Genomic DNA, 19,763 nt, shown 5'->3' with positions numbered 1-19,763 from the left:
TGAGTAAGCCAGCAATAAGGCTGTGCAGGCAAACAGGAAGCATCAGTGCTGTGGTGGCTCAGCGCTGGAACTCCAGGCTGTACGTCATCTGGTCCATCAGCTGCTCAGCTGAGATGGGCCGGCGGGTGCGGTGTGGTTGTGGTTATGTCATGCCTCTGGAAGGCTGAAATCTTGCATGTGCTGCTTGAACCTAATTTGTAGGATATAAAAAGTATCTCTATTGTGTCTGGTAAAAGCATCTTTTTTTTTTCTTTTTTTTTTCTTCTTCTGTTTTCTTTGGCTTTGTATGCTACGTTGCTTACCCACAGCTTGAGTGTTGGTCTCCTGCAACCCACAACTGGACAGTGAGTGTATGGGAAGTCACCGGCTGGCTCTGACTGAACTCAGGGGGTCTGGGAAGTGCTGGAAATGCATGGGGCTTGAAGATGCTCAGAAAACTGAGTTATTACTGGCTGACCAAGTATTACAAGTGAAGGATCTGCTGGCAAACTCCAGAAATTCTGTATTCATTTCTATGGGAAAAGGGTATAAAATCATGTCTGTAGCATCTGAAGTTAACTTTTGGCAATAAACAATTGCCTTCAGAAATAAGTTTATAAGTCTTTCTTTAAATGTGTTTTTACAAGCTCTAATAGCTTTGAAAGTTTAAATGATTGCCTTTTACTCAGATTGCTCAGAACGTAGTATCCAAATCCCCATTGAGTGAATGTTGTCAAGTGCAAGATGCATTTGTGAAGCTGCAGGAGACAACCTGCCTCTAAGATTCTAAGCCAGTCTTGGAGTTGCATAAATCTACTTTACTAAAATTTAATTTCATAGTCAAAATATGGTAGAGGTATTGAAAGGTATTTTTATCTATGGAAAAGTCTTGTGTGGACTGTCAAGGCAATATCACACACAGTTATTCTGTGAGGTGTAGGAACCTTAAGTAGCCTGACTCATGGTTGTTAAGGGATAGATTAAAAAAGTAGTCAGACTGCATCTGTTTTACTTGTTCCATCATCCTGTTTATAAAAAATGCAGAAGTAAGTTGCAGCTGCCCATTGTGAGTATTGCAGACAACCCCAAATTTTGGAGACCTCAACATCTTGTGCTGCCTGAAGTAGACCTAAGCCATCCTAGTAGTCCCATATGCTTGAGGAGTGGATCGCATGCTGTCCAGGGCTGATAAACACAGCGGGCTTCTTTCTGAACTTAGCTGAGGTCAAGTTGTTAGAGTTTTTGTAGAAGAGCCAGGAAGTATTTTTGTCCTGTGTAGCAATTGCCTCTCCTACTGACAATGTAGAAATTACATACTTGCATGTCATCTAAGTGGCCTAATTAGAGATCATCTCAATAGAGGGGCTCATTCAGTTCATTTAAAAGAGTAGTTGGAGGAGTTTGCAGAGCATGCTGTCTGTAGGATTACTCAGTGATGAGTGCATTCACCCTGGAAGTGGGATATCAGCTCTTCCTAGCACGAAGGGAACACACAGATCTCATATGGCAGGGGACATCCATGGTGCCAAGAAAACAGCCACATTTTCTCTTAAAACAAGTGGAACTGCCAGGGGGTACCAGCAGAACTGTGTCCTGTGTGGCACCAAAGGCCTTCCGTTGAGAAGGAAGGAGGTTCCAACAGCCACTTCATGCAGCAGGTGTTGTTTATACTTTGTGTTAAGAGTGACGAAATAACGCGTGAGCCATGTGGAGCATAATGCTTCTGGAAGCTCCAGCTATTTCTGTCGCTAGAGATGAGCTAATTACTGATCAACACGAAGGTATTATCACTGTCTAACTCCAGTTTTGTTCACTTTGAATAACATGAGCTTATTAAGGTGTTGACATTTAAATGTGTAATCGCTTAACCATTACATTTTTGAGGTAATCTAAGATCTCAAGCAGTGTTTCAGATTGATTTTTTTCCTGCAAAGTACTTGTATCCTGGGGAAAGAAATGTCAACCACTGAGTTCTATCTAATTGCCAAATTTTCTGTAGATTAGTCTGATTTCTTGTAATTAGCTACCCTACATTCTGGCTTCTACTTCTTTCTCTTTCATGACTCTTAGTGAGACTTGAATAGTACTTGGCTAGTAGCAATTTCCTCACTAGTGAAGCTTCCTGTCCTTGCTGTGGTCAAGACTGAAGTTACACCTCACTAAGCATTTTCCACTTTGAAGTGGTACTTGACTTAGCGCATCTCTGGAACACTGCCATCTGGGGAAGCCTGTCACTTCCCACTGTGTTAAGGGCACAGAATAGCAGCATATCTTTATTCTTATTCAGTTTGCTCCTAGAGCACTTGTTTACTACCTCACTGATCTGGCATCAAAGAAGAAATGAGTGACATGGGAGCATCTGGCATGACCTGGTCAGGCTTCAGTGTGTTGGTTTAGGTGTAGTAGGGATTGCCACCAAAGTAGGTCTTAAAATGCTGGCTTCAGTACCTGCTCACCAGTAGTGTTATTGATCAGGATGACTTCTCCAGATACCTATTTTACTGGCGGGGAGGAATCCAAACATTTCTATTCTTACAGGATTGGGTAGCTATGTCTGAATTGCAAAGTTCGCTATAGTACTTCTCATGGAAATACTAAAGCAGCAAGTTGTGTGCCCTATGACTTGAGCTGGAAGTCTTTTGATTAGCCTCCTGAGGAAGCTAAGGGCGTCACACCAGCACTCTTTTCCAAGAAGTTACTGTGCTTGGAAACAAACCACAGCCAGTTTTATTCTTGCATTATAGGGTAAGATTATCTTTCAGTTTTATTTGCAAGATACTTCCAGGAGCTGGGAATGGGAGCTAAGAAAAGCAAATCTGTCATATGGGATTTAATTACTTCGTTATACATGGGTCTTCACTTTTATAAGAAAAATCTTAAGTCTGAAAACCAATGTTTTCAGTAGTATCATCAGCATGTAACACAACAGCACTGAATCATTAGAATAATACGTTATAGTTAGTTGCATTTTTTCAGGCACTAAAATGGGAGTGATTGAGTGCTGGAATAAGCTCCCCCAGAGATAATTAACTTCAAGCTTAACTGGACAAGACCTTGAACAACTTGAGGCTCTGTAATTACCCTTGCTGTGAGCCGGAGGCTGGACTGGAAGACTTACAGAGGTCACAGGCAAACCAAAGTTTCCCTGTGATTCTTTGATTTGAGCAGCACGAACAGTTGTTAGCTGTACGTGAAGACTTGGAGATTGTTACCTCGACAGGGGATTCTGAAGAGCTACCTAGCGTGATGGTTCTGTCTTGTTATCTGATGTGCCGCTGGCTGTTGGCTTGCTTTACAGTTTTTGAGACACACTGAGTTACTCTGAGTCATTAATTTGACAGGCTGCTGCAGCAAGTGTTCATACCAGAAGCTGATCAAAGCGCACAGATAGCTGTTGCCCAGCTGGAAGCCCTCAGTGGCTGGTGTGATCACATTCTGCAGGTGTGCAGTGACTAGTTGTGGCCATCTTTTGCAGGCAGCAGGTGCTTTCACGAGCCTTGTGCAGGTGCCGCGTATCCTGCTGCGTGTCCAGGGGTGAGTCTAGCTCTGCCACAAAGACACCCAGTGTACAGCTGACACCGCCAGGCTCACTGCTTCAGAGCTAATTAGTTGTTGGGGTGTGACAGCTCTCTGGAATCAATGGCATGTCCTCCTGCAGAGTGTTGCCTGTGGGATGAGTAAAGGGAACCAAAGAAGGTTGAGTCTTCTCTTGTGCGTTCAGTTGGTCAGCTAACTTCTTGTTTCCTGTGCACCTTTTCCAAGTGTGTAGGTATATAAAAAAGACAGTTCTCACCAGAAGTGTTGAGCACAGCAGTAATATTAGCTTCAGGGTCTTTCTACTAAAAATAGAGTAGTAACTTTGGGTATTAAGTAACAGATGCTTACTGAAACTCAGGAAAAAAAATGCAGTATTAATTACTTTGAGGATCCATTCGATTCTACCTGTGAAGTCAGTGGCATGACTTACTGTGAAGAAATAGTTATGTACAGCTTTAAAGAACCTATGCTTTAAAATGCAACATTATCTTCAAGAGTGGTGTGCAAAACCAAGCTATATATATTAATTGGCTTCAACGGGCATTGAATGTGAATTCAGAAAATGTTGTTGAATGTTTAAATTGTAGTATTTGCATAAATATTTACAAATGCTGCAGTTCTGCAGTTAAAATTGAAAAATAACCAATTTGTAAGGCTTGGATTTACAATGAGTATCAATGGGTAGAAGAGTAGGGACTGAAGTAAAATGAAGTGGATTTTGTCATCTTCTTACTACCTAAAATGCAGCTTTTGTTTTTTGCTTTATTATTCATTTAATTAAAAAAAAAAAATTGTAATAATGGAATTCATGACTGCGTTCTAACATGTGAAAACCTCATTGCAGTCCATCAACATTAGGAATTTGCACAACACTAATTTTGGTTAAGTTTAAATGTAATTGAGCTCTAGACTTGGTAGGCCCTGAAAGAACACCTTGGTTAGATTGAGTGAAATTGTTCTCTAACTTGCAAATTAAGCTCTACTAGAGTTTTCATGTGTAAATTAAACCCATTATGATTGTGCAGAATGAGAAGACAGTGTTTTAGGGTAATACCCTGTCTGTGTTAACAGGAGCTTGCTGATTCAAGGCTTTATACACAGATCTTGGTGGGTTTGCTGAGATAATCCAGTTGGTGCCTTTGCTGCCAGATGGACAGAATGAAAATGTCATGAACCCTTTTCTGAAACAGATTGTTCTTCTGCACTTTGAATTCAGGGTGCATAAATTGCTGCTGAAGCCACCTATTTCCCCAGATAGTCTTGTTGGGAGGAGGCTAGTGGAGTCACATTTGTTTGGGAGGTTTGAGAATGCTTCTTGTAGGGGCATTGGGATAATTCCTTTGATGGAATGTGATGCCTTCTTGATCGCGGCTGTAAATCAACCAGCTTTCACTCCTTCTTGTTCTTTTGAGCCTCCAACACTATTAATTAAGAAATTAGATGAAATTTTGGAAATGGGAGAAAAGGCTGTTGGATCTGAACAAAATCTTGCCAGCTGTGCCCAAAGTGAAGCCTTTGTCAGTTGCAATATAAGGTAAAAGTAACATCTGTTACACCTGCAACATCTGCCGTCATACTGGCTTGGTGCAGTATCACGGCTAATTCAAGTTTCCTTTTTCCTCACCTGGCAAGTCAAGATTAATTTATATTACTCTGTATGCTCTAGGGGCAATAAGCCTTGCTTTACACCCAAAGAGGTGACTGAAAAGTGATTAGTTTTCCAGAGGAGTTAAGGAAAACCTAATATGGAGCCTGTTACTCAAGGTGGATATTAGGAAAATATTCTCTGAAAGAATGGTCAGGTGCTGGAATGGGCTGCTCAGATAGATGGGGGAGTCACCATCCTTGGAGGTGTTCAAGAAACATTTAGATGGTGTGCAAAGGGACATGGTTTAGAGGGAAATATTGGTTGTATGTGGATGATCTTGAAGGTCTTTTCCAATCTTGGCAATTATATGATTCAGACCAGATACCATCTTCCAGGAAAGTTCTGGGAACTGAAATGGATGCATGAAAACATCATCTTACTGTCCCTTAGTTGAAAAAGAAATAAAACACTTTGATTTTCAGGGAAAATAGGAGGCAATTACTGTGATATTTTGTTGAACAAATTAAGAAACTAGGTATAGTTACATACATTGTAAGACTCATCCCTACTCTAAGAAGAATGTATGTATTAGGATGCATGTGAAAGTCAAGAGTAATAAGAGTAGAGATTGATTTTTCTGTTATGAATTTTTTGTCGTTTAATATTTATTAATATTTAATATTAATTTAATATTAATTCTATAAAAACAGTGAAGTAAACGCTATGAGAGAATAGTTAGAAAAGTATTCACAGCATGAAGAGTCAACTAAGGAACACTAGCACTGTCTCCTGGTATTAGAACTAGAAGGGACAGTCAACTAAAACAAGCAGGTGGTGATCTTTTTAAATCAAAGGAGCTGGTTCTTCACAAAGTACAGAAGTGAACAGTGAATTACAGTCCTATACACCATTGCAGTGTCCAGAAATTCACATGGATTCAAAGAGTGATGAGAAATTCATTAAGGGAAAGCATACTGGTTGAGGAGGGCTTTGAGCTTCAGCCTGCCTTACTATGAGAGTACATTCCCCTTGTATAGTGGTGTACTGTAGCCCTCTGCTACTGTTAGAATGTAGATTCTGGGTTGGATAGCCTCTGGCCTCTGTAGCATTACAGAGGCATTAATTTCTCATCCTTTTTGGTGAGAACTGGCTACAGAATAAATACTGTTCTTTAGAGAACAGATTTAGAGAACTAATTTTCATTCCCTCCTAACCCTATAACAGTATAATACAAGTTATGTAAGTGCTAGAAAGTAAGTTCAGGAACATTCCCAGGCACTGAAGGAATCTGGTGTAGAATAATCTTAGTCTCTTAATAAAGTCTCTCAATTTAAAAATGGGGTTATTTCACGTTGCCAGCTGGGAAAGATTTGCGTCCTTACGCATTCTCAGATCACGTCCAAGAATGTTAGGATGCTTGTTGGCATAGGCCGGAACCATGCCAGAGACCATTTTAACAATTAAGCAATATAAACAGTTGCATTCCAATACCTAGGAGTGTTTCCAGGCATTGGAATTTGTAGTTCCAGCTTGAATATTGCATTCTATTCAGTTCGAAGTACTGAACAGAAAAATTTAGTAGCACAGTAGGACTTCTGTGTGACAGCCATAGTTTGTGTTCTGTCTCTTACAGGCACATTTTTTTTACTGATTTTTATGATCAAGGACAAAATGTTCCATTAGATTTCTAAGCCACCTAAATCTTGGAGGGGAGAGGGAACAGCACAGACATAGTTTGGGTTCATTGTAACTTGCCTGTCTTATTACCAGGAAAATCATCACAGTTGCTGCCTAGAATGAGGAACAAAGTTAAAAATTGCTTTGCTAAAAGGTGAAATGTAAAATCTGTGGTTTTTACTTTAGAAATAATCACTTGTTTTCTTTTCTAGACGATGTCTTCAGCTGTTGTTCAAATATATGCAGCAGATCGCAATGCCATGTGGTCAAAGAAATGCTGTGGTGTAGCTTGCCTTGTAAAGGACAATCCTCAGAGGTCATATTTTATCAGAATATATGACATTAAGGTAAGTTTTTTCTTTTCAGACTTTGTTCTATTCGTTCTCCATTTTGAATTGAATGATTTTAGGTGATTGCAGTTGCACTCTTGTACAGAAATCCTCAGATAAATGGCTGTTGTGAGCAGAGCACTGACTGCTTACTAATAGGCTTCACAGCTTTCTTATATTCTGAATTTGAATTATTTCATAGATATTATTTCATAGATATTTCATAATACAGATATTTGATCTCTTACAGATCAAATAAAGATCAGATACAATTTTCTTATAGCTTGCAGAAGTAGTTCTCTGCTAAGATTTCTGAGACTAGTGAAAATTCACAGTGTCACTGATACAGTTAGCTGCGATAATTTTAGCAGGTATTAGTACTTTGGCTTGTAGTAAAAAAAAAAAAAGATGCTGTGTTCTGTAGGGATGAAAACAAGAATCTTTTTTTTTATGGTTAACATGTTTGTGCATATGAAAACTTCAGAGTAAATATATTTATTTAATATAATTTCCCACAATATGTAGTTTCATATGGAGACCTCTGTCCTATTCTATTATTTCTGTCAGGACAATGGGAGTTAGGAGCTTACGTGTTCCAAGATGCATTTCCTTAATAAAATAATAACACTGTAAAAAATATCCTACTGACTTCCCATTCCTTCTTTAGCTAAGAGCAGCTCAGTACCTGTCAGCATCTACTCTCTGAAGTCATTCAGGAAAGCCAATTGGCAGTTGCATTTGTGATTTGGTCAATTTATTAGACTTGGTGAGAAACCTGTTACTTGGGTGCTAAGCCATAATTCCATTTAAATATCTAGAAGATCTGAAAGTGAGGTTTTTGCTCCCTTGAAATTCAGTGTTTTTCAGGTCAATCTTGAAAAGGTAACGCTGGTGGAGGTCTCCTTTGTTTTTACTCCTGTTAACACTATTTCACTGCTATCACTGGTCAGTACTAATGCTACCAGTATAACTATTGCAGGATTATGGAACTTCAAGTATGTTTTTTAAAATATGGAAGAATTAGAACAGAAGGGAGAATGATGAAATAGTCTAATTTCTCCACATGTTCCAATATACTTGGACTGAGTTCACTCTTGGGTAAATGGCAAATGCTTAACAATATGCAGCTTCAAACTCTTGATAGGTTCTATTATGAAAAAAGCTAAACTACAGTTTGTCTCCAAGTGTTTCAAACTTACGTTGTTTTGCCTATTTTTTTTCCAGGATGGAAAATTATTGTGGGAGCAGGAGCTGTACAATAACTTTGTATATAATAGTCCTAGAGGATATTTTCATACCTTCGCTGGAGATGTGAGTCTCAGCATCTTTGAATACCTACCTTAGAATGCCTTTTATTTGAATGGTAGCTTCTAATAATATAATCAAGATTTCCATTTCATTCTGTAAATTATTTAAGTGCTGTATCACTTGTCCTTTTATACTTACTTATCGGAAGAACTTTGGATTTCAGCTAGAAAAATCAATCCATTAAAGAAGTACCTTTTACATTTCTGTTTTATTTCAACTCCCATTAATAGTGAAATTGTTTTGACTTAGGTGATATTTACGATGATCAAATAAATTTTCCTTCCTTCAAGTTTGATTTCAAGCTACAGGATTTTCCTCAAATTTGTTAGAGTATGAGCTGTAGAAATCTGACTGGGAGGCTGACTTTCTTAGTTTAGAATGTTTCACGCTGAGCTGTGTTCTTCCAGACTTACAATGGTGATTTTTTTTTTTTCTGATTATATCTTCAGAAGTGTAAGAAAACATGTAAGAAGAAAGTCTTTGTAACACTTTCTTAGTCATGGGTGGGGGGATGTATTTTTTTTTTTTTTTTTTTTTTTTTTTTTAGACATGTCAAGTTGGTCTTAACTTTGCTAATGAAGAAGAGGCGAAACTATTCCGCAAAACAGTAACAGATTTACTTGGACGACGGCAGAGAAAATCTGGTAAATATTCAGATTAATCTTAAATTTGGGACTGTTTCTGTTTTTCTGAGGGGAGGTGAGAAATTATTTGTGTCTGAAAATGGCTGGAAGGTTTTCCTGACATTTATATTTGTATTTATATTTATTTATATTTAGAAGTAATTGTGTTACAAAAGTATAATTCATCTCTGTTGTGCACAAATATCTTTTCTGAAATAGCTTGATGCTCCTCTTGCTGTAAGTTTCCTAGTAAGCTGGGGCTCGAAGAATGTGGTGTTTGAACATACAGAGCAGAAAGAAACAGAAAGGGTAAATAACCTATCAGTGGGAAAACAAGAAATCTTCCCGTAAGCTGTTTTCACATTTGACTAAACCTTACTTTAGCTCTGGGCTGTTTGCGCTGAATTTGTTTAAATTCAGCCCAAGTGGGTTGTAACAAAGATTTTTACCATCTGGTATGTTCCGTAGTCCATGTGAATGAATTATTGGCATTGGTCCAGCACTCAGTAGAAAAATATCTTTTATTCAAAACTAATAATCTTGATAAGACACAATGTACCTAAATTGTCCTTAGCAGTCAGAAGCACAGTGTGCATTTTGCCAGTTTCAGGAATGCCTCAGGAACATAATCAGTGTTTCATAGGGAGCTCAGGCTTCCTCCAGATCTTCTCTTGGTCGTTTTCCATTGAACTCATAAACAACTTGCTTGTCTGACGTTCATATGACCATGAAGAGTGAGGTGATAAAAAAAACACAGGTTTGATGCACATGGATGGGATCAGGCTTGCAATAAGCTGTAGCATGTCTCAGCTACAAGATACTTTTCTGTTGTCTATTTTGGGATTGAATTGTGCTAGCAGTGTAGCATAGACTTTTGTAAAGGTAGGAATCCCTTGAAGTAGCATCCTTGCAAGTATTTCATTCAGGTGAAGTGGCTCAAGCACAGAGCATTTTTTCCAAACCTTGGTTGGCTTGTTTAAGACCATCTCTGCTTAGAATATGTTTACAAGGATTTTTGAAGAAGTGGCATTAGTGTGTGACATTACTGGAGTAAAAGTAATCTTGTATTAGCTTGCATCTCCTGTTCTTGAAATTTCATGCAATTACACTTCTAAAACACAGCACTGCAGTGCACTGTGACTTGGAAGAAGGCAAATACATATTTGCATTCTTGGCTACAGCAAAGTTTGTTTGAGAACAGTGGTTCAAGCAAACCTCCTGTTCACAAGAGGTTCTGCGTGGAGATTTTCTTGTTTCATCTTTGAGCGAGTAGTATTGGCTTGTGTGCTCAAGTTCATGCCATAGGATGAGTTTACTCCTTGCACTCTTTAGTGTTTCTTAAAGGTAAATAACTTTATCCCCAAAAGCTTATAACTTGAAAACAACTTTAATTTAAATATATATATATATAACAGCTGATTTTTTTGTTAAGCCACCAGATGGAGTTGTGTATTTGTCATTGATTGGACGATATCTGGTTGTGCTTATGTAATAACAGGCTTTGCATTTGCCCGAATCAAAACTGATTTGTTGATGGAGTGTGTGTATGCATTTAGTTTTATCTAAATTCCTATATAAAAATAGATAATATGTATAACATACATTATTTAGGCTGTGCACATTTTCATATAAATTATTTTTATTAGATATAAATTGTGTGCATGTATCTAACACATTGTAACTTCTAAAGCTGAGGTAGTAATTTGGCTTTCTAACTTTTTTTTTTTCCTGTTTAGTGGGATTTTTACTCCCATTCCTTCCAAAATGTGTCATTTCGTAGTAGTGACACCTGACATGCTTTCTAGTGAAATAAGTACTCTGTGGCATCACTTTGCAAGCCCTGAATGGCTCAACAGGCTGCTAGGAGAATTTCTAGGAGTCTTATGGAAAGCTCATGTTATTGGAAGGTAACAAGAAGAGCAATTCTGCCTCAGGAGAGCTGTGTCTGTATGCTGACACAACTGTACCAAAGGTCATCAAACAGCTGTAAGAAAAGGCAGCAGTATTCTGCTCTTCCTCTCTTGGAATGAAATGTGTTCCGGTATACAGGAACTCCTGAGTCAGTGTATCTGGAGCTCTAGAGGTGAAAATATGGGTTCAAGTAGAATGTGTAAGACTTTACAAATACTAAATATTCTATAGAGGGGTAGAATGAGGGAGAAAGGGCAGAGAAAGAATTCTTTATGCAAGATCCTCATCTTCTTAATATCAGGCTGATTTTCATCTAGTTAAATTCTGATTAAAATTAAATCAAGTTCTTAGCCTTAGATTAGGAAGAAATTAGAATAATTAGTTAATTTCTCTAGTATACTTACTTAAATGAGTATCTCCATTTACTACTTCAGCAGACCCCGAATAGCAGGGTGAGCAATGTTTCTCCACTCTGCGAGCACAGTACATTCATACTTCTGGTATACGTTAATGTTAATACCATTAATTTTATGTTTATCATCTTGCCTTCTGAATGCTAACGTATGTAAACACACAAATATCCTCTCCACGTACTGAGAGAACTTTGCCTGATTGCTAAATGCCTTTCAAAAGCAGGTTTCAATTTTTGTCTAACTTTTACAAGCTTGTAGCTCATGGCTTGGAGCTTCTTCCAGCCTTCTGAAAGCATCTGCTTCTCCAACAAGCTTTTAGCTCCTGATGCCCCTCCTAGTGCACTTCGAGCTGAATACTGAATGCAAACAAGTTTTTACTTTTTACTTTTACTTTTTACATGGGCAGCTGGTGAAGTTGATCAGTAGATATTTCCATCTTCAGTCAGACCTCTTGTCAGGTTACCAGCATTTCGGAAGAGGAGCTGTTATTTCTAGTCTGCAGTGGAAACAGCAGAAAAACAAATCCAGTGTCTTTTGGCCACAATTATTCTTATCTGTACCCAGCAAAAATTGCAGGAAGTGTTTAAAATGTGTTGTTTTGTTCTCCAGTGTTTTATCTCTTGAGCTCTTTCTCCTCATGAAAACTATAATAGTTACCATGATTTGGCGCAAAGCCACTCAACAATGCCTACTGCTTTTGCCAGTTTCCCATTCTTTGCTAAATGACCTGCCATCAATCCTGTGCTTTCCTTTTCTGCTGTTGATACTTCTTGGATAGGACTGTGATTAGGCTCCAGAAGTTAAGCAGGCTTTTTCAAATTCCAACAAAAGAGTTTTCTTAGCCTGAATATTCAAAGAAGAGAATGTGTCTGGAAAACACTATGGGTTAGCAGTTTTTCTGAAACTTGTGAAGTGGAATCTGTTACAAATTCATTTTAAGCTCTTAGGGGAGGCCCTACTAGATTCAAGACCTGAAAGGAATGTAGTGTTTTCCATATAGAGCCGTGGTTTTTGACGAGATGAGGTGATAAACTGTCAAAAGTCTTCTGAATGTCTGTGTAGGTACACAAATAGTGTATGTGCAGCTGTGTACTGGTTTTGTTCAGCTGTGTACTAGTTTTTGCTCTAGACTGCTTTGAAGAAAGATTGCAGGATTGGTAAATCCTGTTTGAAGTGGATAGAAATGAATACTAAGTGAGGGAAGGCTCCTTCAAAGAAGAATTTACTGTTACAGGCTGAGAGCACTGAGGTATGAAATGCCTACAAATACATCTTAAATTGTCAAGCCAAATTCTTCATGGTCTTTGAAATGGTGTGGCTTTGTGAATAAAATATCAGTGTAAGGATATCTGAGTTGTGTTCCATGTTGTTACTTTTCAGTAACAGGGGAAGTGTTTTGCTCCTCTGTGTCCTAGTGTCTTCATGCTAACAAAAATAATTGTGAAGTACAGGTGCTTTTGTGGAAGAACTTTACTGTATCAGAATGTTCATTGTATTTCCACATAAAGCAAATAAAGTGAAAATCATAAAGCATAACACTTTAAAGAAAAAAAAATCTTAACTTTGCTGGGTTGTACCAAAACAGCTTCTTTTTGAATACTTCACCTTAGTTTGGAGTCAAAGTATATGGAACAAACTCAGTGGCTATTTCCTACTTCACATCAACACACATGATCTAAAATGGGTTTTTACAGGTCTCTAATGCTTAACGTGTTTTTCCAACTGTTCAACAGGTAGGCTTTAAAGATGTTTATAGGTTTAGGATCACTGAAAGTGTCAAGGGAAAGCCAAGTCTAGAATGTATTTCTGTTGTGATATCTATGAATAATAACTCTTTTTCTTTTTCAACAGAAAAAAGACGAGATCCACCCAATGGTAAGTTTTTTGCACGAACCACTGCATTTTAATTTTTCCTGCTACTGTCAATTATGGCTTGTATGTAGCTTTGTTTTGGACTTGTTCAGGATAGTCATGTGGTAGCAGAAGCAGTAAACTCATATTCTGGAGGTTACTATATTTGTTTTGTTTCTGTTCTTTGGTGTTTGTTTAGTTGTAGTTGGAAGATTTGTGGCTTTTTAGCTGGCGTTTGTAAACAATGTTTTTGGAGAGGGTTATGATTTTCTGTGAATAGGACAGAGGCCCTTCAGCTGAAGCTGTGAAGAAGGCTTTGTACCTTTCATTTGCTGCTTAGCCTTCAAAACATACCTGTGAAGGGTAACTATACAAAACTTAGCTGAAATTAAAAGGTAGGCTGTTTTTTCTAAAGGTAGGCATGGTCATGACAGTTTTCATAAAATATCTATAAAATTTTAACTGCTGATTCTGACTGACCTTATAACATAGCCTTCTGGTAATATGTCGTATGCTTGTAAATGCTGATCTTTTTTCCATGAGAATGATTATGAGTAGAATATTTGAATGTATTTGCCTTGCATTTCACTGACATGAAGAAACAGATTTTTCAGGACATCCTGATGAAATTTACAGAAGTAAAAAGAATGTATTGGTGCGATCCCAAAATTTTACCATCTTTTCTTAAGAGCAAGAGAGAGATGCTCATCAATTAATATTGGAGTCTTTGATCTAATTATGCTTCCAGCCTGAAACTAAAAAGAGATTTCTCCCATAGTATTTCAACTAGTGCCTGATAGGTTACTGTTTGAGCAGGGATATCACCAACTAACCATGTAGGGACCCAGAACCCTGTACTGCCTGAGGAGATCTGATTTTTGGGTGGTCCTGTGTGGAGCCAGGAGGTGAATCAGTGATCCTTATGTGTCTCTTCCAACTTGGGATTTTCTGTGATTCCAGTCTTGGATTTGTTCTAACTGAGACATCTAAACACCTCAGTCAGTCACCAAAATAGATAATCCTGAACTAATCCTTATGGGAACTACAGGTGTCCTGTATATCCCTTGTGCAGAATACTTCTCAAAGAATGAACATGCCTTTTTCATACATATTACATTCTGAGGAATTTCAGTCAGTAATCAGTTTAGTCCAGGCATTTTTTTGTGTGTGTGTGTCCCTGCATTCAACAAAGACTGGCTTCTTAGTTCTGAAACAATTGTACTAATACCAACCAGTGATTATCTAATAGCTACTCTGAGCTATAGGAATGTTTTAATTGTTCACTGTCTTGAGCAACATCTGTTTTCTCTCACCTAAAAAGTTCTTTCCTGATAGCAGCATAAAGGAAGAAAAACAGTGATGGTGATGATATAGTTCCACCTACCACAGCAAATTTAGCCTTGGAGTCTCTACTCTAAAAGCTGACCATCAGCAATGCAAGCAGTTTATTTTCTGGTGGTGATTGGAATAAAGGAAACTAAACTTGTAAAAACTCCATGCCTAAAACAGTCTCAATAATTCATCCAGTCAGACCTTTGCTGGTTTTTGAATAAATGTTTTTGAATAAAAAATTCAGTTGCATTCATTGATCTTCCCTGTTTATCCTGAATATTTTTTGAAAGACACAGAATATTCACAAGTTTGCTTGGTGTTTCAGGTTTCTAATCACTATTCAAAGCTCTCAGTGTTTTAGTAGAATGTTCTTGCTGGGACATCCTCTGCTGTTTTATGATCTGCCTACCTTCCTTTTCTGATGCTGTGAAGTGCTCTAATGCCAGGCTTCTGTGCTGGCACTTCACTTGGTGTTCATGGCCTCTGTAGCATCGGGTGAGACATGCTGAGGGCACAGGTCATAGCCTCAGTTGGTTCTGGCCTACGTTTCAGCATTTGGACCAGGTTACAGAGATATGTACTATCCACGTATAACTGGAGGGGTGGGAAAAAAAGCCCATCTGTTATAAGGGCAGATGTTTTTTCTTTTATTCTCCATATGCAGTGAAATACTACTAGGGGAAAAAAAATTGAGGAGTCTGCTTTTGTTCTATATATCAGTATGAATATATCAGTTAAAACTGAACAAAAAAAGAACAGTCACATTTATGTGCTCCTATAATCCATGCTTTGAAGTGCTGCGGGGAATTTTATTCTCATGGTGCTTTTTTGCCTGGATGTTCTGCATATGTTGAAATAAATGGGGAGTTGCCCAGAAAAACACTTCTATTTTTTGTATGACGTTTTCAATGGTACAGATTTAAGACTTTTTTTTTTTTTTTTTTTTTTAGAATTGCAGGATTAAAATCAAATTGGCATTAAGAGTTATGTAAAATGTATTAGCCTGTAATTTCCTGGGATTTATGTTCTACTCATTTGTTATAACTAGGTCTCTTCTTGCAAATAAAGAGGACTTACTGTGGTTGAACCAACCTCACAGTGAAGTTCTGGATGAAATAAGCATTTGTCAGAGATCAGGTTTTGAGAGGATCTTTAAGAACCGTGTGGAAAAATTTTGTTTCAGCTGTTAAGTAGTTTGCATTTATTGTAGAGCTGTCTGTAGTCTGAGACAGATGTCCAGAGAGGTTCTGAAATCAGAAGAATTTCCTTAGACATTCTATTTCAAAATGTTCTGTACCACATTTTCTGGAACCCCCTCTGAAGATGTCACAGATGCTGATGTCATTGGATGCCTGAGGCCACTGTACTGTCAAGTACTTCCTAATGATGAGCTCTATATGTCTCTCTCATCTTCACTTATTGAGCTGTCTACACCTGACGGGGAAAGTGCATGTGTTTTGATGGGGAAAATTTTGCTGGATATAAATATGGCAGTTCTAGAAGAAGACATTTCTTTCCAGAGTTCTTTTATCCCTCGTGGGAATCTAAGGTCTAAGCTTGATGGTAAGAATAACTTTAATCTAGAGGAATTTACTGTGATCTCTGGTGTGAATGTTAATATCAAAGAATTCGGTATCCATCCTTAATTTGAGCTCAGCTGAATAAAATTTCATTTTGCAAATGGATGCTGCTTTGCACTTGTTAGAACCAGTTCCATTCAGAACCAGTTCCATTTAGTTTTGAGTTTTACATGGATGAAGGTACATTTTCAAGGGCTAAACAAGGGCTGAGTTGAAAAGGATATAAAACAATGGCAAGCAGTGTTCAGTGCAAGGGTATGTATTTCTTCTTGAATGTCAGTATAGCCTTTGAAAAACTACAAATATAATTGTCTTAGGGAGAAGGTTTGATATTTGTAAATAAAGTGAATATGAACTCCTACAGTATTTTTTCTCTTTTTGAATTTAAATGAAATTTAAACCCTAATTTTGCAGTTTATCCTGCAGGTTTACTTAACCTAACGTGAAGTTCTGGCTTGATAATATTTAACAGTCGGTCAAGTTAGTGCAAACTTTAAGTGTCATTTTTACAACAAAGTGGTGCATAGATATGAGTGGTCAGTTAGTAGTTTTGCATTCTGTCAGAGGACAGCTGGCTACATCAGAGCCTCTCTCAAAGCATTTCTGCATAGCAGAAAAGATTAGAGAAATTTTGTTCTGCATTTCACATGCAATTTCACAAACTTGTCCTCTAAGACTGCCAGGGGAATGTAGGAGTAGTCATATGCTTTAAAATGAGTTTTGTCTATCCCAGTATCTTGTTTCTGTTTGTGTTTCGTAGCCCGGCCATTACTAGATGCTTCCCCTTGAAGTGTTACGCTGCAAATGTCAGATAATTTATCTGTCATATTGTCTGCTTCTCTTTTCAGGCTGTGAAAGCAGCTTGTTGGTCTTTCTGGAATGCCTAGGATAACTCTGAATAATCCATATAAAACACGCTTACAAAAAAATAATATCAAACTAAGGTTCTGATTCTCTTAACTCTGTGGGGTGTTTTTTATCACGTGCCCAGTAAAGCTGGATGTGTGAATCTTGTTCTCATTGATTGGCTAACCAGTACTGACTCACAGAGTATGCTTTTCAAACTGGCCCTGGCCAAACTGCTCTTAGATAGACTTGCTTGGTTTCATCTGTGGAAGAATGAGATTATTTATTCTTTTAGTAGGTTTCTTTGAATATACACATATATGAACATACACACACACGAAAAAGGAATAGATTGCCCCATAGTGTTTAATTCTCACTTATGTAAGAAAAGTTACCTTCTGTAGAAAAAACTGTGGAAAATGCCGTAGGGGTGTTTATATGCTGTTATTCCAAAAGTAACACAATACTGGAACGTTAAAATTGGCTGAGTGTTTGTTTACTTTGTTTCTGGTGTTGCTTTTGCTGTCATGAGTTTTGTTTCTCATCTGAGACTTCGATTATTTTACAAACCCATCAAAGAATAAGAAATCCTGTATAGCTCTGTCATTCCTGTCATACCTTTGAAGATGACAATGTTCCCACCTTATGCTTAATAAGCAAAGATAAAAACATGTACTGTGTTTCCAGGGGAATTGCACACTGAGTATTGCTGTTTGTGGCATACACTTTTTCAAATCTTGTCTGGGACGATGGTAGTTATGTTGGCACAGTGCATGGCTGTAACTTAATCCCTCATTTCAAGCGTTCTATGCATGTGTGAAAACCCTTTAATTTAGAATTAATTTATTTGCCAATTTTGCAGGAATTAAATTCTAGCTTAAGAAATTTTCTGCCATTGCTCTGCTCTAGGAACACCCTTTTTTTTCTTCAGAAAATGGCATTGTTGGTCATGATTCTACATCCAGAACCCAGTCAGATGCATGTAACACATACAGCTGTGGGTGCAGTACGAGCATCTAGCCACATATATGCACAAAAATGTGTTCTTAATTAGAAGTTAAATATGGCTTTATTGAAACAGTAGTAAAAGTCCTGCTCTTTTTCTTCACAGGTCCAAATCTTCCAATGGCAACTGTTGATATCAAAAACCCAGAAATTACAACTAACAGATTTTACACTCCGCAAGTCAACAATATTTCATATACCAAAGAAAAGAAGAAAGGAAAAACTAAAAAGAGAAGATTGACAAAGGCAGATATTGGAACACCATCTAACTTCCAGTAAGGACTTATTTTGGAGGTTTTGTCACTTATGCATGCGAATATGCAGGACTTACATGTGTGACTGTTACCTGTAACCTAAACTTGAGTGAATGCTAACTGGCATTCTGTGGGATTTAAAAGCAAGTTAACTTAAACACATGGAGTTCATCTGCAATAAAAAGTAACTTTCTGTCTTAAAGTAATTTGATTAAGCTGTATAAAGATGGCTTGCTTAAGTGGTCAGCTCTGAGTAGATTCCTATTTCTTTCAACCTCAACAGTTGACTCTTAAACTCATTATTCCTACAGCTGTGCACTCTTAGCTGTTCTGTGTCAAACAAAATACACGCATAGGTCCTTACTTTCCATAACTGCAGAAGTGGCATAGCTGTATGATACCTGACTTTGTAAGCTTGGATATATGGGTTCACACCCTATGTCTTGTGATGAAAGCATGCTGTGTGTATATGCCTTTTTAGGAACAGGTTGTTTTTTCTAGTATTTCATAGATATCTTTGTTCTTCTAGAATAGTTATCTGTTGTTCTAAGCTTCATTTTGAAAGTTGGTTTGGTCAGTTTACTGAGTTAACTGTTGTTGTTCTTAAATTATAATTTAAGCTTCTGCCTTTTAAAGTAAGTGAATTTATTTTGTGTATTTCTTTGCTGTGCTAAAGCAAGCAACAGCAATTTGAAAAGCTTGAGTTAACCCAGGAGTGACCGCCTTGATGAAATGTTGGAAAACTAGTGTGAGGTTTATATGCCAAATGAACATCTTGTTTTTTCAAGCCATTATCTTGCACTGCTTCCACTGACATGCTTTTCCAGGATAAAATTCCATATAAGTAATGCCAGTATTAACAGTTACAGTAATGTTTTTGTAGTGTATTGAGAGACTCCTGTTACATAGTGGACAGAAGCAAAAGGAGAGAAGCTAAAATGCATCCCTGTTCAGATTGTGCTTAAACAATTCAGACCTCGACCATCTTTCTTCCTGACATGAGTGCTGAAGTCCTGCATCTGTTAATGTCACTTACTACTGAAAAATGAAGAATGAGAAAGAGTGAGACATAAGGAAATGTGAACAGAGATTGGTAGCTGGTCACTGTTGTGGCTGTACTGATGCAGACTTCAGCATATGCAGATGGATTGTAGTTAATGATTTGTATTAGTTTCACTTAGCTCTGATGAGAATTCGTGGAAGGCTTGTGCAGGAGTGAAGACAAACAGGATTTGATGCTTTTGTTTATGTTTGTTGGGTTCTGACAATGGTGGAGCACTTCATGTGCATTCGTGAAATATTAAAGCAGTCATAGAAAAGCTGAGAATAAGATGATAAAATATTTAATGAAGTTCAAACAAAAGATAAATTGTATTTTATGCCAGTATTTGTCTACAGGATAACATTAAGTGTAATTTCAAATTTTATGTGGTAAACCTTTGAAAAAGAAGCTTGGAAGTCTCTTGTTCCATGTTAAGTCTAGCTCAGTTTTGGATAGCGTGCACCAAAGTGCCATCATGCTATGTTAAA

General features: G+C 37.7%; 1 protein-coding gene across 1 annotated transcript in view; it reads left to right on the top strand.

Moving 5' to 3' along the window:
- WASL (WASP like actin nucleation promoting factor) overlaps positions 1–19,763 on the top strand; it is a gene marked incomplete at both ends in the record, with an annotated part of 48,974 nt that overhangs the window by 19,568 nt on the left and 9,643 nt on the right. The window contains 5 exons of the mRNA XM_079542661.1: positions 6,994–7,128; positions 8,335–8,421; positions 8,966–9,062; positions 13,217–13,240; positions 18,086–18,254. Coding sequence (XP_079398787.1) covers positions 6,994–7,128; positions 8,335–8,421; positions 8,966–9,062; positions 13,217–13,240; positions 18,086–18,254 — 512 coding nt within the window. The remainder of the gene's footprint in view (positions 1–6,993; positions 7,129–8,334; positions 8,422–8,965; positions 9,063–13,216; positions 13,241–18,085; positions 18,255–19,763) is intronic.

Source organism: Tetrao urogallus (assembly GCF_951394365.1).
Source record: "Tetrao urogallus genome assembly, chromosome: 1".
NCBI classification, from domain to species: Eukaryota; Metazoa; Chordata; class Aves; order Galliformes; family Phasianidae; genus Tetrao; species Tetrao urogallus.
The sequence above is the reverse complement of the archived record's forward strand: the minus strand, read 5'-3'. Positions and strand labels throughout refer to the sequence as shown.